The 26,103-nt window shown below is 35.6% G+C and overlaps 1 protein-coding gene across 1 annotated transcript in view; it reads right to left on the bottom strand.

The window, feature by feature from the left end:
- Positions 1-26,103, bottom strand: part of KCNH7 (potassium voltage-gated channel subfamily H member 7) — a 245,808-nt gene that overhangs the window by 71,254 nt on the left and 148,451 nt on the right. Inside the window, exons 3-6 of the mRNA XM_075028563.1 lie at positions 24,881-25,040; positions 8,823-9,247; positions 4,566-4,586; positions 524-738 (exon numbers count right to left, since the gene is read on the bottom strand). Of these exons, the coding sequence (XP_074884664.1) occupies positions 524-738; positions 4,566-4,586; positions 8,823-9,247; positions 24,881-25,040 (821 nt within the window). The remainder of the gene's footprint in view (positions 1-523; positions 739-4,565; positions 4,587-8,822; positions 9,248-24,880; positions 25,041-26,103) is intronic.

Genomic DNA, 26,103 nt, shown 5'->3' with positions numbered 1-26,103 from the left:
TATCCGCTTTTCATTTTGACGGCCTTTTTGATGTACAGATATAGAAAAGATACCCACAGGAAAGAGCATTATGAAAAGCCAAAGAACTGAAACACAAATTACAAGACATAACTATAATACTTATACCAGTGGGACAATCACCTACCAGTTGTTATCATGTTGTGCCTTGCACTAATCAGCAATTTATAAAGCTGAGAAAAAGAAAAAAGAATGAAACTAACATTTATGACTGACAGTAATCACTGAAATTAGTGGACTTGTTTGGGGCACTTGATGCATACTACAGCTTTTTTTCCATTGAAAAATAGATAGCTGAAAAGTTTTGTTTGTTAGCAGTATCATCTAATGTTGTAAACTACCTCATGTGCAACTGAATTGGAGGTACAGTAAGTAATGGCTCAAACCCTTCAAATTGTCTTGGAGATATCCAAATTATTTATGAAAATAGTAAGAATTTACTGAATACACTGATAATTGGCTCCACAAAACTGAAAAGGAACTAAAATAATGGCTATTACCTTACCTGGGTAACCTTCTCTGTTACATTGTGCGTTCGGTCTTTCACCTTAGGTGCAATAATTGCTTTCTCCGAAGAAGGAGGAGATGAAGATTTTTTTTCACTTTTGATATCTGAAAAGTTCAGTGTGAGTTGAGGAATTTTGTTGATTGTACTGTATTTATTGAGATTTGAATCCGATGTGGATCCCAACAGACTTGACTTGATATGATTAAAAGGCCCTGAAAAAATCAGAACACGTATTTAGTATTTGATGAATACAGAGAAATAAGTTATCATTAATGTTTAAGTGGGATATGTTAAAAGGGTAGTTAAAAACTGTTTTTCACTATACTATTTGTTAATAGTAAAAATTATTTAAATTTTAAAAATAACTCTTGCTAATGAGAATCAGGTGTAGTGTTGTATGTAAATATGAAATTACCTTTCATATAGCCCCCAATATTTTTTTATAAAGTCAATGGATTGCAAAGTACGTAATGCATCCATCCTTACTTGTTTTCATGCTACTGGCTATGCTGGTATGCTCCATTATAATTCTGGCTGTATATAAAGACTGTATTCTCATTTGTTTATAGAAACCAAAATAGGACACAAGATTGTATAAGAGTGTCTGGACTGATCAAAGGCTTTATTTTCACATTCATACTTTTGCTCATGCTTACATGATAGTTCAAAATCGCTTTTTGGTAAACTGGAAAATTGAGTAGACCCCCTCTGTACCCCTGTTGACTCATCAAGTAACTCCATACTTAATCAATGGAAATATTAACCTAACACTGCCCTAAAAGCCTTTAATTTTGGAGTATCACAAACTCACAAAATATATTTCTTCCATTGTCATTACCAACAAAATATTGAAAACAACAGGGCTACCCATATGTAGAATATTAATGATGTATTTATACACTGAAACATCCTATACTACTTTAGTGCATCATGATAGATAAAAAATATGGAGTTTGTACACTTCATGAGGTACATATCTATTATAATTATTCATTTTAATATTGGATAGAGTTTCATGTACAACAAGAAAGCAATATAACTGATCAGTACATTTGTTTTGTACTGTCATCATAAAGTTGTTCCAGAAGCCAAAAATATTCATAGTAAGGAAAATTTGCTCCTAAGAATAATACTGGAAAAAAGAACGATAAAGATGTTTAGGCAGCGAGAGCTAGATCCAGCCAGTTATGAATTTAAGAAAAAATCCAGGTCCTGTAGTCAGTAACAATGTATCTAAAGTGTGGGATGGAAGGGTATTTCTCAGATCCACATGAGAACCTTTTTGCATCCGAATTCTAATATGGGCAACAAGGTGATGGGTTTTTTTCTACTGCCTTTTTTTTTTTTTTTTTTTTTTTTTTTTTTTGTCTTCCAGGGAGGGAAACAAGAACGGATGCTATGATTCAGGAACAGCCAGTGGGACAAGATTAGGCCTATGGGGTAAATTGCAGAGTCAACAGTGGAAGATCTGGATTGTATTTGCAATGTGTGAACCAGTGAAATTCAAACAACCAGCTGCTTGAAGACAGCTGTCGGGAAATGCTTCAGGCAGTGCTGAATTGGTTTTTTTTTGTAAATTTTTTTAAGTGAGGGCTGGTCTTCCCTCACACCTGGCTTAGAATTCTTGCTGAAGAACCAGACTTTTAATTTGCTTTCTTAGCTTAAAAGGATTGGATTTATAGACATGCTTTCTACCTCCTAAATTCACGCTAATTATACGTTAACCTAGGCCAGAGATAGAAATCCTCTACTACTCCATTTCAAATTGTGCCACTGTGCAGAAAGGAGTTCAAGATGACAAGGGAAGGCACGATGCTCTAGACTAACAGTTCAGGTGCTCCCCTGGGAGAGATTAATCCAGTGGTTCTGCCCTCATGACTTCCTGTATTTTGTCCAAAGATCATTTGAAGTAAAATAAACAAAAATTTGTGGGTGAGTGCTCTAACCACTAAACTACAAAATCAGTCCCTCTTTTTCTCCCTAGACCAATGAATCTAGTATATACTTTGTGGAACAGCTTCACTGGAAAAAGGAAGAAAGCACTCCCTTTCTCCCACAAGGAATGCTAAAAAGCCTGGTACTGAGGATACTACCAAGGAATTGGAATATTGTTCTTGAACACCTTTTGGCCCAGGTAGGACCTGAATCTATCTTTCACATCATCTACATAAGTCTACTAAAAAGTGGTGTTCAAAATAAAGCAGGGCTTACAATCTCCTCACAAATCAGTGAAGTGGCTAATCTGACTGGTGTGTGCTACGTACATATGGTCAGACTGCAGTTTTTCAACTCTATGTCCCTACATAGTTGTAGCAATTAATAGTTTTTGAATATTGAGTAGTCTTAAACATGAGTGTAGTGTCAAGTTGGGGCCACTTGTCAGATGAACAAGATTCTGGATACCTAAGGAACTCAAAGATAAGAGGAAACTAAGGGAGCTTAGGCAAATCTATGATTAGATAGTAGACATTGTTTTTTTTAATAGCAACTTTATAGATGCTTAAATTGCACTGAAATTTTGCTTTCTGGGATTTAAATCTTTTATTGCTTCTTTTCCAAAGGGAATTACTCTCTCCTTCACTAACTAAGACTCATGCCCTAGCGTTTGATATTAGACTTAAGTGAATTGCACATGAGAATAAAACCTTGCTTTTTTAATCCACCTTCTTTAGCTTTAGAAAGTGGTGAAAGGTATATATGTACCTCATTGATAATGGTAATTAATTGAAAGTCATCACTAGCTTAAGTACAGCCCAGGCTGGCAGCAATTGAGCTGATACTTGACAACTAGTGGACCTTTGCTATACTCTCATAGCAGGAAGAAGAAAAAAAGGGCCATAACAAATCACAATCACAATTGACACTAACTGGCACCCTGATTGACAGTTTCAGCAGAGTGGCCAAGAACTGAATATGCAGGGAGAATGACATGCTTCTGCCTACCTTACAAAGGAGATTCTTTAAGATTAAGTTTGAGCTCCCCATTTTTATCCCATTGTCCCTGCTTACACAATGCATTAAGAAATGATTTCACTCTCCTGAGCTGTCAATCCATCATTTTTCACCAGCGGTAAATACATTTATAAAAGTTGTTTTACAGTACAGAGACTGCATTTTTTCCCCCAAGATTTTGCCAACATACACATGAAGCAAATGCAATGATTTCATACTCCATGAATTGCTTTACAGAATCTACATCATGCACTGCATGCAGTTTAGAGAGAAGACTTTACCAGGTACACACACTTTTTGCATCATGCATGAAGTCACGAACCAGTTTTCAGACATAGCTACAAATATTGCAGTTAAACTGAATGCTTTAGTAATTGTTTTCTAGAAATGCAAGAAGTCACTTAAGAACTATGTTCAAATTGGTTCCAAAAGATGCAGCTCAGTGCTGGTGAATAGAAACAATTTTGTAACTGCACTAAATATTACATAAACATGAAATTGGCAACGAAGTTCATGCATGCACATTTTAATACTACAGGAAGCTTGAAACCATACCCCCTGCCATCCAGGAACGTGAAACTAGTTTTAAGGAGACAAAAGAGGAATAAGTGAAGATACTTCCATAAGGCTCCTGTTTATCAATTATTTTATTTTTTGAGATAGTTAACTGAAAATGAAGCACCTTATAACAATAGATTGTTAGTGGCCCCTCCTGATTATACGTCCTTTCACAGGTAAAACTTCTGGTAGCTTCAATAGAAATTTTGCCTGCTTAAGGACAACAGCACTGAGTTAAATAAATATGATATGTTCTATCTCCCTCCTTTCCTTTTTTGAATTAACAGATAATTAAGTCAAATGACTGTTTAACTATGCCTTCACTTTTTCCAGGGATTGGTAGTTAGTGCTTTGACACAATAGTTAAGGGAATGACTACATGTTTAACAAATATAAGTAATGCACCTGGCCCTAGAGAGGTCAGCATGAGAATGTTGCATTTGAACATTTCATACAGCAGGCAAAGTAACATGCCAAAAAGTGTGGCTGTTTGAAACACTGGAAGGCACAGTCTAGACGTATACTTTACCTTTGACATTGCGACCATTATCTGGTTTTCAGCATAATAAAAGTGAGGAAAAAAAGAGAAAAAAGACAACTAAAATCTACATCAGAAAAAGCAGAAAATATTGCTTCAAAATATGTATGTGGTTTGAACTGAAACATTTTGGCACATCCTTGATTATATTATGTAGACTTTCAGTCACATTGAAGTCACTTTGACAATTGAGAGAGAATCTAAAACTGTTTGCAGTAGATCAGCAGGTAGTAGGACTAGCTCTAGCTAACTTGCCTTAACAGTGACGCAATAAAATTGTTTCTCCACAAGTCTGGTGCTGGGTTGGAGGTTAAAAGTGCTAACCCGGGAAAGGGTAATTACTCACACGTAATTAAGTGAGGCTGAGGCACCCTCAGCTGTGGCTGGCAGCACAGGCTGGCTGGCTGCATGGGGTGTGGGGCTGCGCAGGCAGCCCTACACAGATGCCTGTGCCCCACACCTGCCCAGGACTCACAGGAGGAAAAGTTTTTACCATGGCAGCAAACTGAACAGTGCCTTTCTGAGTAAATACTGGAGAAACACTGAGGAGAAAGATATACCTTGAACCTTTCTTCAGCTCTTAGGTGCCTTTCCGCAAGGTAACAGTAGTAAAGCTCTCTGCCCTCACAGGCACACCCGGCCCTGAATCCTCTCATCACATCAAACCTCTTCAAGGAGAATATTATCATTGTTGTTGTTATTATTTAATATTATTTTAAGGAAGCCACACAGGTGGATAGGTAGACGCCACCCCTATTCATGGGTGTACAACATGACCCACAGGCTGCCCTCCCTTTGTGTCACGTCCCCTGCTCAGCTGCAGCAGCTTGGAGCAGGTATGAGGGTGGGCGAGGGCCCTGGGGGCTGACAGGGAGCAAGGGGCCAGGCGCAGGATGCGGCCCTACCCCTGTGCGCTGCTGGCCACCGTGACCAGCTTACCAGCTTTCAGAGGTGCTTTGGGCTCAAACGGATATTCACCTGCAGTTGTCCCCCGCTGACAGGCCACCTCTGAGGGCTGAGGCGGCTGTGCCCCTGTCCGGCCCAGCACCAGCCCTCTCCCTGCAGAGACCCCGCTTCAGCCCCGCCCTGGAGAAAGGCTATGGCCTTCTCCTGTGAGGGGGGACGGAGGTGACGTTGGGCCTCGTCTGTGGCATCATGTCACACAAGCTGCCTCTCTGGCTTTTCCTCAGCTTTCTGAGGACTGGGGAGCACGGTACGTCGAGCTGGGCCCTCTGGGCCATGAGTGTAGGAGAGCGTTTAGTTCCTCTCAGCCTGATGCCTTTCTGTGCCAGGCATCTGTAGCAGTAATGCACGTTTTGTAGGCTGAGTTAGGCTCAAAAGCCTGTTGTTTTTTCAGAAGACTGCAGGGATGTTACTGAGGTCACTTTCTGAAGAAAATAACATTTCCGAAGAGTCCCTGTGAACCTGTACCTGCTTGCAAAATCTGGATTCCTGGTGTTTCAGGTGAGAAGGACTTTGCTGGAGTTTGGGTGGTGGGTGGAAGACACAGCTCCTGCCCTGCTGCTCTTGCTGTCAAATAGGCAAACTTAGAATGGAATTTAATTGAGTACACTCAAATGAATTTAAAATCCTCAATTTTCATTTTTACTGTAATACTTTTCAGAATATAATGGCCACAGCTATGATAATTTTAAAATGATGGACAACTAGGCTACATAAATTAATTTAATGCATGAAATAATTTATATTCTCAATTGTGTTATCTTCAAAAAAAAAAAAAAAATTGACCATGGGTGAATTACTGTAGTTAGTATTGAGCTAAAGAATGCTATTCTCTTCTGTCAGAATTCTGTTATGCTGATTCAATAATATTATTTGAACTGGAAGAGGTGGAAAAAAATTAAATCTGAATTCAGAACTGCATTTTCAGACAGAGTAATAGTTTTCAATGGATTCAGGAAAATTCAGAATTATTAGGATCAATAAACAAAATAAAAATGGAATGGGAAATATATTAAACCTTATGCTTCCTTGGGTAATAATTTAGGCTGTTGAGACTCTAGTTTACTTTTTAACTTTTTACTTATTGTACTTTACTTTTACTTAGGGCTTTACATTCTCCAGTACAGTATCTATAGCTTCTGCTCAGAATCTGTGTGTCCGGAGAAGATGATTTAGGCTGAATCCTGGTTACCTAACTTGCATGGATAATTTGATAGCAACAATAGGGTTTTATGGCTCACTGTTGGGTAAGGCAAGCAGGACTTGCTGGCTAAATTTAAACATCTTTTCAGCATAAGGTGCCAAATTCTAATATGCTTGGAAGCAGATGGCATCAAGGATGGTTACTAATTCTACTGCAATTCTGAGAGCCATCCTCTGTTCTGCTGTACTTTTTTAGAATGCGTATGTAAGACCTAAACTTAGGGCCAGATCCTCTACTATTTTGTAGTTTATGCAGAGTGAAATCAGAGTGGCAGTGTTTTATCTATTTACACTGTAAATGATCACATCACGTGAGAGGCCATAAGAATTCAAATGGATTCTTGAGTCCTCATAGTAAAATTTATTTTCCTTAGTATTTAACATTTGAAAATTATTATTCAGTGAAATGGAGCTAGAAATTTTTGCTCCTCCAAGCAGCAAGCATTAAATTATGTGGCAATTTCTGCATGAGCTTTGTACCACCATAACCAAAGAAAATATTCAAATTGATTTTTACACATTTTTGTCATATAACTATATAAAGAATGACCAATTGGGAAGTGCTTTAATGAAAATAAGTTCCAAAAATAGAAATTGACAAAACAGATATCTTTAAATATGTTTTATTTGAAAGGTTAGTTTAAATATCTAGGGAAGTTGAAACCAAGATGAATCTTATGCAATGGTCCAAAAGACATGCCAAGGTTCAACCTTGAAGATTTTTGCCTCCACATCCTGATTTTGAAATCTTGGCTTGAATGTGAACATGAAATATAGCAAAATGGTATGGTTTAGGATGGAATTAATTGAATTTTCAGGTTCATTTGAACTGAAAAAATCAGAGTCCAAAAGAAACAGCGATGAGAAAAGAAGTATTTACCCATTATATTTAATACAGGAAGAGTAACTGGAAGGAAGAGTTAGTTCTTCTATTTTAGGAGTTAATCTGGGTGGCAGAGGAGCATTCAGACTTATATTTAGGCGATGTACAGAAGCAAAGAGCACTCAGTGTGGACCTTCCAAAAGGCAGGAGAACTTAAAGGAATTTTACGCTTGTGGTCAATAAATAGGAGAAAAACAGGCAATCACTGAAAATGAAAATTCATTTTCTTGCTAAGTTATGAATCTGTACACAGTCTTCCATGACATATGTGTTTGAAATCTTAAAATATTCCCCATACATTCCTTGTCATCAGGCTTGAATAAAAAGTATGCAATTCAAGTCATTAGACCATCAGTAGCTGCAGAAGCATTACATATGTGGCATTTTTCTGCGAAAGCCAGTTTCAAAGGTGCCTCTCCGTTCACAGGGCTTTCAAACCTCTGTTTGCTAAGCTGTTTCCTAAGTTCTTAAACTCCCTGTCTGCAACAAGAAATCATGGACTATACTCCATGACTTTGTGTAATTAGGAGAGGCAGTAGAAAAAGAAGACAGAAAAAACTTTTTTGTAAATTTTGCTGGTTGCAAGAATATACTAACACAAAGAGAAAATCACACTTACATGAATTTTACACTAAGCATTTCACCATTTCACTAAGTATTTCACTAAGCATTACACAAAGCATTCCAATGGAGTTGCTGAGGATATTTTCTCCAGTGTGAGAGAAAAAGCATGTCTCAGCATTGGATCAGTGAATATACAATGTACACATTACAGATTTAAGAAAAATAACCTGATCAGTCTCTGAAGTAGGATTTCATACAGTCAAAGACAATTTAATATATGAGCATGGGACAGAAATCTGCATGCAATTTTAACTTGATCACCCGATTTCCCCCCACACCAAATACCAATATTAACTTTAGTAATGTGGGGCCTGATTTTGCTATATCCCTATACAGAAGGCAGATGGCAGTCTAAGAGCAACCCCATGATTTCGTTGGTCTGCTTAGACATGAAGAGCAGTATTTAGTGTAAATAATCCTGGCATATTTGGGCCCTTAATATTTTTAGTGTGCTTTTGAATGTATACAGCTGGTTATATTTAGTTTTGCTTACAAAGTGGTGATAATTACTACGAAAAATTGCAATAATTCCTTTCTTAGTACATCAGAGAATACTGATTGACTTTCTACCATACCTTCGCTTGCGTGACGGTCCCTAAAAATGTTCTTGGGATGGACGTTAAAGCCTTCTATGTCATGTACTGAAGATGCTCTCCGTATACTACAAATGCTCTCCTTTGATCTGGAATGGGTTAGTGGATTGCTTGTCTGTATCATGTCAGGGTAAAGTCTGTCCCATTGTTGTTTAGGTGATGAATGGTCAAGAGGTCCTGATATATTAACCAAAGGTGAACATTTACTGGGTTGAATCAGTGCTTTTGTATCATCCACTTCTGAAGGACTACAGCTGTCTTTTGTAGGTGATTTAAAGTGCTTCATTGCCACTGAGTCATCACTGTGCTTAGATGAATCGACTATCACTGCATCAGGGTCTTCCTGTGGTAAGGACTGCTTTCTGTATGTTAAAAGTCTAAATCCAGGTAACCGGAATCCAAAAAGTCTGCCTACATGTAAATACATACAAAAGAAGAAAATATTACATGTTAGTTTCTTGTCATAAAAATCTGATTTTTTCACACACAGTCAGAGTTTATAATAATAGCTATAAATAATTGACCTATTCCTAATAAATTACAATGCTTAGCAATGGAATGTGTAAATATGGAAATATTACACAGCTGTAAGTTTGTTACAGTCATGGTGTTAAAGGATTTCATACTTTAGTCAGACCTAAGTTATTGAGCTCATAATAAGGATAGCAGCATTGATTCTACAGTCTGTTTTAAAAGAGATAAGTTTATCTGTTCTGATGGTCCTTTCTAAATTAAAAATCTATGCATCTATAAAAGACTGCTAGAACATGTCAAACTGCTTTGCTTGTTATCCTGAAATAGATATTTGTGGATTCTATTATTAGTGGAACTCCATGTGCTTAAAAGTGTACTGCTGATTTATTGATTTATTGGCTACAAATTAAACAGGAAGTTAACAGTGCTAATCCTTCAGGAAAGAAAAATAAGTTGTATATCAGTTTTGCCACAATCCTTTCCAATACTTACATTTTACGACTAAATGAAACACTTATTTTGAATGAGTTTAAAATGAAAAAGAAAGGAACACGCAGGAAGAAAAAACAGCGACACAGCTCTCAAGCCTCAGTTACACCTATACAATGCAATTATCTTTTGTACATTTGCATGGGTGTGGGCTTAGTTGGGCTTGGGATATTGAATGGCAGGGTAGGCTGTTCTGAGTGTGTGGAAAACTAAAAACTTTTTGTAATGGTAGGAAATATCACTAGCTGAGAGGAAGTGTAAAATATGGTGCAAATAAAGAATATTCAGGGGAAGAACTGTAAAATCTACAGACTGTCCCTCTAAAAACAACAAACCCAGACAGCAAATACTTTAAGGTATTGTGTAATACAACTCACAGATGGAGGCACAGGGACTTCTGATGTACAGAAAACATAGTAAACAGTTTAGAAAAGGAAATGCTAAAAAATATTAACAAAATAAAATAATTGAAAAAATGGAAATGATCACGTCATTGCATAAACAGTCTGACCTAGCTTCTTGTCACTCATCACTTTGCTAGATGAGTGTTTTCCACAGTGAATCAATAGTGAAATGATTTCTCAGAGGACATCTCAAAATGTCTTGTTATTCCCTCCTACTGGGATAAGAAATTCTGTTTGGGAAAAGATTTCATTTTTATCAGTCAGTTTTAATCGCCATCGTTTGTAGCTAGCTAATGTTCATTAATATTTAGCACTGAAATTTATCATCCCATACTGAAATGTTTTGAACTAGTCTTTCATTGATGCCTATGCCCAACAGTAAGTGTAGAGCAATTGATGGTGCAGCTTAATCATTTAATGTTTTAAAATGAATGTCCTATATATTTAGTATTGAATTTACTTTGAGTTCTAAATGAATGAAAGTGAGAGTGTCCTGCTCTTCTTAATGGAAAACCTGTGTAAGAGCTAAAGTTGCTATACTAGACAACACCACAGATCCATCCAGCACACTGTTGAACCTCTGATATTTTCCAGTAGTGGATACATGGAGAAGGAGTTTAAGAACCAATACACTGTGTTATCTGTCCCAGTAAATTTACTCAGTTTCCATCTATCTGCAGTTCAGAAACTTTCTGAGCCAGAGATAAACCACAAACTGAATGTTTGGTGTACCTTTCTTCCCTGAATTTGTCTCAGCTTTTGAAACACAGCTGTACTTTGATCTGCAAAGCATCCTATAGGAAACAGTTCCATAATTTTAGTATATCTCTGTGAAAAAGTACTTGCTCTTGCTTGCTTTAAACCTGTGGCCTTGGGGAGGATGCTAGTCCTTATGATATGAAAAATAGCTAATATTTGCTCCCTTTTTATAGTCTCAATAATGTTTATAGCTTTTCATACATCTGTTTTATTCCTTTTTGTATACCCTTTCCCAAGCTGAAGAATGCTAGTGTAACTGTGTTGTGTACCTCTGATCATCCTTCTCACTCTTCTCAGTTCCTTTTCATTTCTAATGTAATCGTTTTTGACAGTGGCCTGAGCTACTCCCAGACTCAGGGATCAATATAGTGACATAACAGTTTTTTGTTTTGATCTTAGTTCCTTTCTGTATAATTCCTAATATTTGGTTGTCTTTTTGAGTTATCTTCCTGGCCTGTGCTAATTTAAGAAATTTTCACAACAGCTGAGAGATTTCTTTCTTGATCGGTAACAGATAGTTTAGTCTCTATTGTTATGTCTGTAAAAAAATTTGTTTGCTGTTTTACCACTCAGCCACTCAGTATCATAGGATATGTCTGTAAATCTCATATCATATTCTGAATAATTTGGTGACATCTACAAACATTCTTACTGTTTGCACCTTTGTTATCCAAGTAATTGAAAATGTATTAAATAATAAAGAACTTGTGAGACTCTGCTGATAACATCTCAGTATTTAGAAATCTGGCCATTTATTTCCACCCTTTTTCCCCTACTTTAAAATATAAAACCATGTAACAATCTTCCTTTTTTTTCCTTGACAATTTCTGAAAAAGCTCGTTGAATTCCAAATATTTAGCACTACATATATTATTCTAATGCATATATGGACACAACAGTACAGTAGACAGAACTCTCTATTGCATAAAACCAGAGTCATGCATTTTTTAAACATCAGCTAGAGCTGCCAATTTTCAATCTGCACAGTGATATTCAGTAGAGTGCACCTTGGGAACATGTGTATGTCTTCTAACTTACTAAGTATACTTGAACAAATTGCTTACAGCTGAAATTAGTGAAGTACATATAAAATTATTTTATTATTTTAAAATGCATGTAGAATTGAGATGTAAAGCAGTTTATAAATCAATTTTGAAAGCTTGTTGTGTCAAAAGTGAAACAAATACTAGAATTCTTTTTTCATCAATTACTTTGAACTTCTTAAAAATACCATTCATAAGGTTTTCTGGCATTAGACACTATTAAGGGCTTTTTACTGGCACTCTATTTTAGTCATATTTATGGTGTTGCAGATGGTCTCTTCTGCTTCACCAAGTTAATATGACCATGTTATACTGCATTACTGATTTAGCTGTCTAACTGCAGTTCAGCTGGAAAGAATGCTCAGTGAGAATTTTGCTTCTTGCTAAGACTCTTGAGCATGAAATGGAAAACTTAAATGAGTAGCTTTTTGCTATTCTACAAACTGTAATAAATGGTCTCAAAGTTAAAATCCTTATTTCCTGCTTTTTATTTGAATATTCTTTATAGGATGAGTATTGTTATTCTTCTTCAGTGTACAGATAATGAGTTATATGATGTGTTGGATGTTCAGCTCTCTCCTGCAGCACTGTAGCTAAAGCTATCAGGAGGCCCATTCAGAATTTGTCTAGTTTACATTACACTTCCTTGCTCAGCTCAGTAATAATACAATTTGTCATGAAGCAAAATTCATCACCCCAGGCCTGCTGTCCCAGTATAGACTAGAAGGGTCAGTGGAAGCTTTGCTGGCATACTGTTTATGGGGTAAAATCTTTTGTTTGAAAGTGGACAACTCCTGCTTTGTGTACGTGTGATGTCAGAGAGGATTTACCTTGGCTTACAATACTAAAACATTTTTGAGATGCAACTAGATATTTGCTAAAAATATACAGATAATGTTACATTAAAAACCTTATGTTTTGTTGAAGACTAGATTGCCAGGTTCTTAATGCTGAGTCAGAGATTTGTATAATTGTGGCTTGCTAAGAGCAATTGAGGAAAGCAGTTGAGTCTGAGTCACAATTCCAGGCTTACATTCCACCTCCTCCTTTCAAACCTTGCTTCACTGAATAAGTAATTTGCAAATGAGTTAATCTGTTGGTTACATTTATTCTCCGTGCCATCTCAGCTAACCCTTAGAGCTTCTAAATAGTAGAACTCAGTCCGAAAATACACTGCATATAAACTGTTCACAGATGTAGTTATCTCCAAAGTCCCAAATTCAAATCGACTTTTCTTGCCTTCTGAAAGCCTTTTAAAATTCTGTCTCACATTTTGGGAGATCAGAAGAGAAGATATTTAGAATTCATGGAAAGAAAATGTTTTGGTTAATAGTTTTGTGAAAAAAGTATAGGGGAAAACCTATCTTGATAAGAAAAATTAATAGCCTTGCTTTTCTGTAAGTATTGAAATGGGAAATGTTAACATTAATGGAAAATTGCTTAAACACTAAACACCATCATATAGAATTTTATGGCAGGGGAAAAAAAGAAGAATGAAAATTGGTTCCCAAAAGACCTTATTAACAGTTACGATCATGGTTGCAAATTTCCTGCCCCATCAGTACAAATCTCATTTTGGAAATGGGGTATTCCAGCAAAACTGTACCTGAATAAGGATTTCTTTAGTAACCCAATACACTTGTGTGGCAAGTAATTCCCCTACCTGTTCTGTGCAAGCATTCTGAAACAAGGAAGAGAAATTATATTTGGCCTGAATATTGCCTTGCTACAGTGAAGGTACTCCTCAAACTTCTACTGACGAAAATGTATACTTACATACTAGATACAGTGGCAAAGTCAGAGAAATGCCTACAAGTAAGAGACCTTTACTTTCACTACAATTTCTTTAGTGGTTTTAGAATTACTGGTAGATGCTATGTGCTATCCCAAAGTCTGTTTAGCCCAAGTCAATGCACATGGGATTCTTGGTTTCCTGTCCTGAGCACTGCAGAAGGGTAGCCCCAACAGATAGCAACTGGAAGGTTGGCTCCTCAGAGAATTGCTCAGCCAGTTTTTGTGGCATCTCTAGTAGCATTGTTACTTTCATGCTGATACAGAGAAATAGTTATCCAGAAACCGGTATCTGAAGCTGCTTTCAGATAAGTCAACCAAAGGGAAAAGGAGTGGTAGCTGGTCTCTGGCTCGCTAGCTGGGAGCTAGATTTAATCTGTTAGACTCTCACCTTCTCTAGATTTAGACTTTCCAAAATCAAATCAAAGGAGCTCAAATGCACAAAAAGTTTGCACAATATGAATTAAGTGATGTGTAGAAACTGTCAGAACTGTTTCCTGGTATGACAAACTACTTGTCCTAGGCTGAGAGCTAAACCAAACTCTGAGCTGCCCATGTTCCGGTACAACCTGTTAACTGCGGTCGAGTGTTGAAGAAAATCAAGTCTTGGATAGTTTTATCATAGTGGATGACTGGTGTGGCTATAATATGAAACATATGTTACTTTTTCAGTCTATAAGACTAAAGAATACAACTTACATATCCACAAAGTTCGTCCTATTCTAAACGGGGAGAGATTTCCTTGACAAGGGTGGGTAAGGTAGGTCGATTATGACAAAATATCCTCCAGAGCATGGGTTAATTCAACAATATTATTGTTCTGAAACTTCCCCAAACAATAGGCAAAATTACTTTCACAAAAGGACCACAAGTCAGCTCTTTGCTGAAGAATTTTCTGGTAATTGAATGCCTACTATCAAGGAATTTTCAGGATCTAGGTTATCAGAAGTACAGACACAGGCAGTTATTGAATTGCTGCTCAAAGGCTTGGAAATACCATCTAACAGCTCATGCAAGAGACTGAAGGAAACAATTGTTTTTGAGAAAAGGAATCCTTAAACATTGACAGTCTAAAATAGCAGAAAATATTTGAATGTACTCTATGCAAACAGTGAGGCATGTGACGCCTTATTTTTGGTCTGGGCTCAGCAGGCCTTAGGACAGAAAATTACAGCAAGAGCCAATTACTTTTTTTTTTCATTTCTTTTCCCCCAAATGTAGAGAAGCATACATAAGTGGATCATTTTCTTGCTCTGCTCATTAAATAATCTTCACTTCTTTTCAGGCAGAAAAAGGAAGGCATATCCAATTATTAACTTTAGAAGCTTAAATTTATAATTCTCAGATACTGCATACACACATTATTTTTTTTTTATCCTCTGGTCTGGTCTACTTTAATTTTGGCACGTCAGTTGTTCTTTTAGTTTTCTCTATAATTTAAGGTTGCACTTGAGTTCTATCAGTATTAGCAACACCATTCATCTTTATGTTCCCTTGTAAGTGAGAAAGTTGTTTTATCTCTGCTAGTGATGGCACATTTTTATCTTCAGGCTATACTCCTAAAAGGTACTACTGAGAATGGCTATGAGAATAATATGGTTCCAGATCCTCCTGTCTACACATAGGCCTCTGAGGTAGACTGTCAAAACATGAAAGGAAGGGAATGAAGTCTCTGGTTACATGTAGGGCTATGCTGTGTGGGGTTGACCACTGAATTTAGTCTCAACAATGTTCTCAGAGTCTCCTTCAAAAGACAGAATGGTTATATCCTTGGATGTTAATATGAACCTGTACATTTACCTGTCTGGTTTTCTTCCCATTTGTTGACAGAGATGTCATTTTATTAGACCTTATTCATTATGTTAAGATTATAGGAGTTACAGTGTTTTTGTGAAAAAGCCATATGAAAAAAGAATTTTTGGTCCTCTCAGAAAGAGATTTTACTTCTTGCATTTTTATTTCTTAGATATAATTAGAAGTGGAAAAGAAGAAAAAGGTAATTAACTGCAATGAAATAAAATAGCAAGCATCAAAACAAATATATGCAAAAATTCATCAACTAGCACAATATTTTGCTGTCTTGCTGAGAATATGGTGGGCTTTTTGATTGCTGGAAAAAAGAATTCATTCCACCTATTAAATCAAGTTCTCAGGAAATTCTCAACCCTTCATCACCTGGTTTTCCAGACTTCATAGAATAAAAAATGTTGCTTTTGTCTGAGACAGGAAGCCTGAAGAAGTTCTCTTTATGTTTTAACACTGAATTTATATACCAGTAACAAATTCTGCAGTATACTTTGTCTCATATATTGATTAAATTTTTTTTTTATGCTCTGCATACAAGAACTTTCAGTGATAATAAGCTGAAAAGTATCACTACATTTGGATTTTATAAGTCATATAATTATACTAAATTTAATAGTTTAGCTGTTATATCTATAGTTTTGCAGAAATAAGTATTCAGAGTGGGAGCAAGAGCCGTATTTTGACTTGCAGTCTTCTAGAATTATATAAAATGTAATGAGATCTTGAAATAATAGAACCAGAACAAAGCAATTAAAGGACTTTAGTAGATAGAATTTTAGAAGATAGATTTACCTGAAGAAGAGCCACTCGAAAGGTTGTTACCATCTGAAATACAATTAAACTAGATTTACAAAAAGCTTTAGCTTAAAAAGAATCAGATTCAAAAAATAAACAGACTATTAAGAAGAGAAGGTAGAATATCAAATTTCCACACATTTTAGAAGCAAATTCAGGTAGCTTGAATTCATATACAATATATGTAATCTGCAGAAGAATTGTTCTAAAAGTACATTGCCTTATTATTTGGAAAATTTAAGAACTATTCCATTAAGAAGTACTTTGATAATTACTAAGTTCGTCACATAGAGCAATATATGTTTCCAATTACCAAGTTTTAAAGTTGGCTAATGTTTCAGACAGAAAACTGAAGTAGATGTATCCAGACTAACGTGTTATTTCTCATGAACTGGAACATCTTCTAATCTCTTAGTTATCATTTCTTTGCTAGGAAATTCCAATTTTGGTTGGAAGAAACTTATTGAAAAGTTGAAGAATTCATAACCTTCTTAGGAAGGACAGACTTCATTAACTGACACTGGCTTGGTGTATGACCATAGAGAATTTTCATATTCCTGATAGGGCTCACTTATTTCATGTCTTCATGGGAAGAACTCCTCAGACTATGTGTCTTTGCCAGTTGCTTTCAGGTCTTTGAAATGCTCAACTTGCCTGGGTGCTATGGTCCTTAATATAGTCAAGTAATAGTGATAGGATTCTATGTCTGTACACAGTGGTGGTAAATTCCCTTATTTTTATCCATAGATCTATTTTGTTTGCTTACCTTCAAATTATGTCTACTTCATGTTGAATAATATAAATAACAAAACATATTCATTATGATCAGTGTCTATCTGAAAGCTTCTCAAATCCATCTAAATATTTTTTTTCTGCTATCTAGTAGTCCTCTTTGTCTAAGCTTGAGATACCCTGATAGTTTTGATTTCTCCCTCTTCAAGGTTAAAATCTCTAATCCAATTTAACAAGTGCACAGATGCGTTAAGTTCTCTGTGCTAGTTTTTATTATGTATAATAGACATATGTCTTTCTCTTCCATCACAGAATGATGCAAAACCCACTGCCTTTATACTTTTCTGAGGGATTGTATTATAATGTGGGATGACTCTGCAAAATCATTATCCTAGCTTTCAAGTTACCTCACAGAACCCACCTGTTTTAAATGTCCTGAAAAGAACAAATAGATAGGAGTCCTGTTAAAAATGAATAAAAATATATGACTGGAAGAAACCCCCTGGGTCTAGTTCAATCCAAGAATCCTTTTTATACTCACTTCTCCTACTTACTATGTATTTATTTAAATAGCAAAAGGAAAAATTTCAGGGTGTCTGCATAGCCAGAGTATTGTCAGCTTGTGTTCCTTCTCCTGTCCAGTGTGCACAAGTCACCTCCACTGAAAGCTACTGAAAGCTGTGTCATTTCCTCTTTTTGGTTTGTAATCTCTTTAAGCAGAGATTGCCTTTTTTTGTTGTTGTTGTTGAATGTTTGTACAAGATACAGTACAATAGCTCTGTGATCCTAGCTGGGAGAGGCTGTAATGCAAACAGCTAATTACAATGGCTAGAATCCAGGGAGGCTTCCTTTCTAATCTGAGCCTCAACAGTAACCGTCATGAGGAAACAGAAATATAGCCACCCCACTTGTACTTCTCTGTCTGTAAAAGAAGACTAATAGAATTTATTTATCTTAATGGCTGTTCTGTTAATTAGGCAGTTAGGTATTTGTGGAGCACTGAAGCTAAAAGTACCAGAGGTTCTTCTGTATTTGACTGGTGATTGCTGTTTGGCTATATTCCTTTGCTAAGAGTTCAACACTGTCTCAGTTTACCTAACATTCACATGTAATTTACCTTGCAGACAAATACACATATTGACACTGGGATTGTCAAAACTATGCTGCTGGTTGGCTAGATAGAAACCTTTGTTTGCCTGGACACAATTTTTCTTGATGACTCCTCACTTATGATGAATTTGCTCCCAGTGGTGCAGGTAAAAATAAGACCTTAGACAAATTTCTCATTACATTTTGGGCAAAGTCAGGGGGTTGCTATTGCTTATACATGCCATGTTCTATGTGGCAAGCTTGTATGCATCAAACAGTATACAACATTTCATAACAATGTTGTTGCCCAGTTATGTTTAGAAAAAAAAATACGCTTGCCTCTCCCTAAACTACTATGCTTACTTGTATAGCAAAGCGCTCTGCACAGAGAAAAACAAATATCGTTTTTTGAGTTAACTCTTTGACTTAAAGGAAAGGCCTGATTTGAATTTCATTTGTGCTTGTTTTATTTGCAACTTCAGTGGATGCAGTGATCTCTACTCCTGAGATGTAACTCCACTGCTAGAACTAGGATAGAGGCAAACAGTAAAGTGTAAGCACCTTCAAGAATCTCCTTGCTTGAAAGGCTTTCTGATTACGGTTTTAGCTGTTTTAAGAATATTATTAATCTGTTCATTTTGTTTGAATCTTATCCAAAAAGTATGCATTTACTGAATGTATAACTGATCCTCTCATTTCCTTTAGAGGAAGAAACCCAAGAAATTATTCCAGGGTGTCTTTAATAGGCTTATAGATTCTGAAGTGATAAAATTTTAAGACAATCCTCAAATATCCCTCTTCAGCAGAATGCAATTATATGCTTAATCAAATAACTTTCTTGGCTTTCTCCCATGAGGTAATGAACACTGAGTTTGGGAACCAGTATAAGCTTATAGGTTAGTACTTCTAGCTAGTCAAAACATTTTGAAGTTAAATGAATAAAACTTCTCATAAAGTTACCTCATCTGACTTTAGCTATTTTAGCCTACATATTAATAGGAGTTTTGCTTTAGACAGGACTGGAGTAAATGTTAGAAAACACACATATAGGTCAGTAAAAAAGCAGCATGCTCTAGGTGGGGCAGACAATGAAGACAACTCAGAATTAAAGTTCCAAGAGGTTTTTCTCCTCTTGGGCATGTGTGTACATTACAATCCCACAAATGGTCTACTCTGAGTAGAAAAATTATAGCTACATTCTTCATATTGAAGTCAGTATCCTCAAATCTATGACTTACTTTCAGTGTGAAATGGCTGCTGATTTTCTCTGTGTTCAATCTCTGTCATGACTGATTTTGATGTTTTGCAGTTACAGATGCAAAGTATTTTACAGCTTTGAAGAACAAAATCAGGTGCCAGGAGCAAATATTAATTTATGTCACTAGTTCTGTAAACTTCTGTAAAAATTCCTCATCAAATTAGTGGAGTGGATGAACATGCCAGATTGGAATGTTTGACAGATTTGGAAATGAAATTGGTCACTTACATTCCCTTTCCTCAACAGATGATTTAAAAGCCATATTTATATACAGAAGTTACAGTAGCTTAACACTTTATTATAAAGAGTTTAATGAAGTCTGTACAACACACTGTACAGGAATTCGTATCTCATCTTATTTTGGTTAACAACTATTACTAGTAGACAAATTTAAATGATAATTTAGTAGTGTTCACAGAGTTATTTTGCTAAAGTAGTACAAAATCACATCTCTTCTTAATTTAGCTCATTGTAGAAAATTACTGAAAGCTCTTTTTTTATTTTACAGTGAGTCTAACAGGAAGGAGTTATCTTTTTCTAAAAGCGTCTTGCTAAATATCCATTGTTTATTCATTATTTCAGTTGGAGTTGAAAATTTTATACAACTTTGGCAAATTATTAAATTCATGAAAATTTATGAAAAACACTTTTGGGAATAATTTTTTATTGTCACAGTGACAATCAAGCAAATAGTGTCTTACCACATGTGATGGAGAACAGTCCATAAGAAAAGTTATAGTATGAGTAAAATCCATTTTTAGGGCTTATGTAGCTCAAAACTTTCAATCTTAACACTTTAGTATGCTAAACAAATATCCTTTCACTTAAAAAGCAGGTATGTCTTCAAGCATTTCACAGATAAAGTGAGGTGGGGTAAAGTTATTAAGTGTTTTTGTCTTTGGGTACAGAAGTCAATTTCTGGAATTATAAAACATTTACATGATCTAAGAAAAGGCAATGCAAAAAGCAAACAAACTTGTTAGAAAAGACTTGAAGTAAGAATGAATAGAATTCTTATATTTGGAAATAAGACAAAATTTAGAAAGAGTGATTGGATGATGAATGGACATCTACAGCAGAAATTAGTTTCTGTAAGTCTCGCTTTAACTGCACATTGTACAAATACTGGAGAAGAGAATGTTAGTCATGGAATAACTGCTTACAGAAGAAATTTCCTCACCTGTCTAAATATAAAGATGGGACACGTATGGTATTAAATAAATTTGGTTAGGAGTTTAAACAAAAAGATATGAAAAATTTTTGGCGATTTTTTTTTCCCCAAAAGGAAAGAGTTATATATCAACAAAGAATTCCTTTGTTTTACTAGTGAAATGGCATATATTGAAAAATAGAATTGTGGCAAAACACAAAAGCAATGAAACAGAAAAGACTGAAAAATCAGTTGGCTGTGATTTAGTAGTTCTTTACAGATTTGGTGCATGCTAGGATTTTCCAAAATTTAGCTATGATTATACAAACACCGGTCAGACTGCCATGGAGAACTGATGATAAATTCTTGCAAGGAAGAATAAAGGGAACAAAAGGATCAGCTGAAAGGATTTTTACACTGCTATTGTGAAGCCAGTATCTTCACTTTTCACATTACTGCCTATTCAGCTTTTTGCTGCATATGAGATAGAAGCTCTTGAGCACCAGACTAGAAAGAATTCTATTTATACTCAAATGTGGTCATCAAACTCCTGGCAACATACCTTTTTTTTTTTTTTAATAATCTATTACTATAATAATCTGCCAAGCCCAATGCTGAATCAGAACCTAGCTGTGTTACCCATTGTAATGGCACATAACAAAAGACAGAATCCCTGTCCCAAAGAGCTACAAACACTGTTTGAAATATCTGTCAGTATTCAGTTGGTAAATTTCTAATTTTCTGCCTATGCAAAACTAAATGTAGTCTCTGAGCTCAACCTAGAAAATGTCATTTGCCTTCCACAGGTCTTTAATTTGTTCAGAGGGCCTTCAGCTCTTCAACAGATTGGAACCCCTCTTTTCTGTTAGAGCCTTTGAAAACAGAATGCACTGTGTGTATGGCATGAAATGCTTTTTTCTTACATTGTGTTAGATTTCAGTCATGAGAAGCACTGTGGTAAGCGGTCTTGTTCAAAACTGTTGGCTGTAGCTAGCAGGATAAATGCTTTTAGAAAAAGGAAAGGTTTTTCAAAGTTACACTTCATAAATTTTATGTCAACTCTTAATAAATCTATTAGAGGAAGAATGATAATATGGAAGAGTTATCTTATTTTCTAGGGTCAGGAAAATAACTGTAATCTTTTTGTTTCCTATTCACTTTTAGTTTTTCTCTCCTGCAACCTGACTTAGTCATTTTTATTTGCTCTCATGTTGAAAAGACATCCTAATATGAGAAAACTCAATCTAAGGAGCTCTGGAAAGAAATCTCTTATGATCTGTATACTTCCGGGTAGTAGATGTTAATGCAATCTGAAATCTTTTGTCTTTTGTCATTAGCTGTTGCTTATCTGGGTTGTTTGTCAGACATGTATTGCACTTGTTATATGGCTGGTTCCTTCTTTATTTTTATTCTCTAAATTGGTTGCTGGATTTGAAGAGATTTTGTTTCTTTGGGTTTTTTTGTTGTTGTTTTTTTTTTTCTGAACCAGTGCCCATTACCGTCCATCTTGTCTGTGACCCAATGAAAACAGATTACCTGCTTTACCTGTTGATGTATGTTCTAAATAGAGTAAGACGATAAAAACTAAGCTCCTCCCAGAGAATCTGCTGTTTGCCTTTCTTATGGTGGGAATATGACTTTTTTACTGGTAAACAATCTACATTTTTTTGTGACTTCTTTTGTTGCTTATTGGTCTCTCTCTGCCTTTTCTAAATTTCAAGGCTTTTATATGTTTTTTTTAATTCAAATCCACCACTGGACCGTACACAATATCTTGCAGTTATTTCTGGATGTTTTGTGCAGGTTGGCCTCTTTCTTGAGAATCCTCTCTGCCAAGAGGGATTTTTGGCTATGTACCATATTTTGTATCACCATTCTTCCCATCCTGCCCACATAACAGTCTGCTCTGAAACCACAAGCATCCAGTTAGGAGTAAGACCAGCCGTGTGCCTGCTCTAGTTTCTGCCAGTTTCTGGCATCTGGCTGTACCCACTAGCAGAATGGTTCAAGTCACCTTTCTTTGCCTCCTTTTGGACCTTGATCTTTCTCTATTATTTACTGAGCTTGGAGCCCCATCTATTCATTTTTCAAGAACTCTCAGCAAGAAAATCCCCTGTGTATATCAGGCTCAAATACCATAAAACAAGAGAAGGATGTTTTGACTATGCTTTTTTGTGGATGTCCTCTTCAGCAGCTTTTCACTTTAAAATACGGCCAGTGACAACACATGAAAATGTACAGTGATGTATCACAGATAGCAGAACAAAAAGCTCTTTTTCAGGACATGAAGCTCCCCCCTCCCCCCTTGGTGTTTTACCTTCTATTTTGTCCATAAAACCACATTAAGCATGGACCAGCTGAATAATTTTATTTATGTTATAAAATTGTTTTTTAAAACCAGGAAGTGTTCAAAATTCACAAAATCATGGCATCCTAAATAGAAACAGAATATGAGTAGGGTTTACTTGATGTAATTTTTATAATTTTTTTTCTGATGCCATTTTATTATTTTTTCTGATACCCCCAAATGGCATTTTTACCTTAACATTACTAGAAAAAGAAAAGTATTTTCCTGATATCTCAAGAAAAATGAAAAATACTGCTGTAATGCTTATTTTAAAAAAACCTCACAAAACAGAATATGAAAAGGAAGTATAAAAGCACAAGATTTTAAATATGTATTGTAAAGAAAATTTACAAAGGCTCTTATAAAAACGTGATATTTGGTGAACAATAATTATTTTCAGACTGCTAGTTTCCAGTAATGGGAGTTTTCCTTTCCACAGTCTTATATCTACTGTCATTGTAGTGTTATACGGACATAAGTGGAAAGAATTTGGCCCATCCAGAGTGATCCAGTCAGAGGTCTTTCTCCATGCTTAGTGAAAATAGTATTTTTTAGTATCCCAATTAGTTACAGAAATAAATTTCAACCTTTTAAAAATGTGAATGATTTGGCAATATTATGGGGGGACTTCTTGTTTATGTATTTTTTGATAATCACAGAGCTTTGAGTGAGACCCTATGCATTTTTTCCAGAAGATACAGTGCAGAAAGTGTAAATTATGAAGAATGGCAAAGACTGCTTTCATCAGAAGCTGTTATATGTACAGCTGGTAATGCTGTTATATGCATGGCTACAGGCCTGTTGCTTACAATCTTCTCAACATAACTAGCAGAAAAAATAATACAGCATGTCATCACTTCAGGTAGTGCATAGTGCTTACATTGGGAAAGCTCCCCTCGCTTCTTGCAGTGAAGATCGTCCTGGTCTTTGTCTCCTATCCAGGAAAAGCTGAAGCGTTGATTTAACAATCAGAAAACTTAGGTTCCAAGTCCCTTTATCGTACTAACATTAAAGATTATTACACTGTGAAAAGCTATTTTCCAACTGTTGCTGAGCCAGCCAGAGGAGAGTGTTAATACTCACTGTTAGAGCATGGTGTGCTTTATTAAGAACTTGTACAAATGGGTATGTGTTCTGGGAAATCTTGTAGTAAGAGCAGATTACGTGAGTGCAGATGCAAAGCAGAAGGATCATGTGCTGTTACTGCACAGAGTGAAGGTCAGCAAATGAGCACACGTTCTGCAGATAGTGGGACAGAAAGCTACACAGTCTAGCTGTATAAGAAGTGGACTTTTGTTTTGTGTAGAGTTTTTTGATTTTGACAATACTTACGTTCCAGAGTGGAATGAAAACAAAAGCATTCCCTGTATATCCAAAAAACCCCACTCCCTTCGAGCCAATCTAAATACTTCAATTTGATAAAATCAGGATTTTAATTAAATTATGTTTTAACTTTTTTTTTACACATTTTATATTTTCTAGTCTAATTTAATCAAACCCTCCAACAACTATTTTTTATTGGGAAAGGAAGACAGGAATATTCAATTTTGAACAGGCTAAGGTGAAATATTTGGGCTATATCATAATGCTTTTTTTGTAGTTTTCTGTTCATAATCAATTTTTGTCAAGGGCAAGGCACTTCTGTGAAATGTTTTACTTTTAATGAATTTATACTTCCTAGCAGTACTCACAAGATCCATGCTGTTAGTACTACCAAAGATCTGACAGATTTTCTTGCCAACATTATAACAGGTTTGCTACATTTAACTTCTTATAGTTTTGAATTCTATCTTAAATGAGTCAGGCAATGGGGACTGCATAATTTCTGTGGTATCATTATTGCCCAGGTTAATTACTCTCCTAGCTAAGAGTAGAGGTAAGCAGAGAACTTTCAATGAGTAACTTACGATTTACAAGTTTGGATGGCAATATTGGCTTGCACTTCTCAGGAGATGCTACATTCTCTTCATCTGTTACATACTCAAAGTTAATAATAAACATCATTGCTACTCCCTCTTGATTTTTCACTGGAATTATGTGGGTGTTGCAAATGAAGGTAGATCCTGCAGATGGAGGAAAAAAAAAAGAAAGAAATAAATAAAGGAAACTTCATTATTTTTTCACTCCAATAATTCCAGTTACACCAACAGATAGTGAAGAATAGTTCTTTGAATTTAATGATTGAACATCAAATACAATATTCTTTAATTTAAACAGGAACATTTCCATAGAAATAAAGAAATCTTTTAATGATTTATTAGATTATTACCTCTTCCGAAAGATGTCTCCTTTAAAAAGTCAGTTTTACTTTTTGTTTTTTTTATTCACTGGAACTACCTATATAGACAGACTTGTGATACAGAGACATTTAGCACCAAAAGTAGCAATGTGAACACTGTTCCAACCACAACTCTAGCGAAGAAAGCAGAAGCCCATTCTTCTAAATGTCAAGCATTCTTCAAGCTTTTGGTTCTATTACAACAGGATGAATCATGCATTAAATATTTATGGGTGTAAATATATCACTATTCTTATTAAAGCTCTCAAACTTTTGGGGGCTGTGTAATGTTGTTTAGGTTTGTGTTAAAAATGTTGTTATCTGATCCTATGGGGTTTTATATTCTATCACAAAAAACTTCTAAACTGCAATAATAATTTTCAATAATCTTGAGAAGTATTTGACTTAACTGTTATATACAATTTGAAGTATGAATTTAAAATTACCCTAGTTTTTATATAGATGGAGCATACCCAGCTTATACTGAAATGAACAGAAGGTGTAATTTCTCTACACCTCTGGTACTCAGGGCGTTCTTGTTCAAATGCCTAATTACAGATTTAAAGATTTCTTTGTGTTAATTCTTCCAGTATAACTCTTAAGAAGTTTCATTTGACAAGGTCATTAGTTTTGATTTAATTCCTTCAATTAACCTAACAGAACATAGTTGTTCCAAAAATAATGTGATTGCTGTAAGCAATACAATAATGTGCTAAAAGCTTCATGCAAACACAACTGTGAGATGGTGACTTTCCATGATAACTAGGGACTGGTTCAATGTATATCATCTGCAATTTATGCATTGAAATGCAGTAATCACTGAAACTTGACAGGGTGTGCAATTTGAC

The sequence above is a fragment of the Buteo buteo genome, chromosome 5, assembly GCF_964188355.1.
Source record: "Buteo buteo chromosome 5, bButBut1.hap1.1, whole genome shotgun sequence".
NCBI classification, from domain to species: domain Eukaryota; kingdom Metazoa; phylum Chordata; class Aves; order Accipitriformes; family Accipitridae; genus Buteo; species Buteo buteo.
Note: the sequence above shows the minus strand (reverse complement) of the source record. Positions and strands in the feature narration are given on the sequence as shown.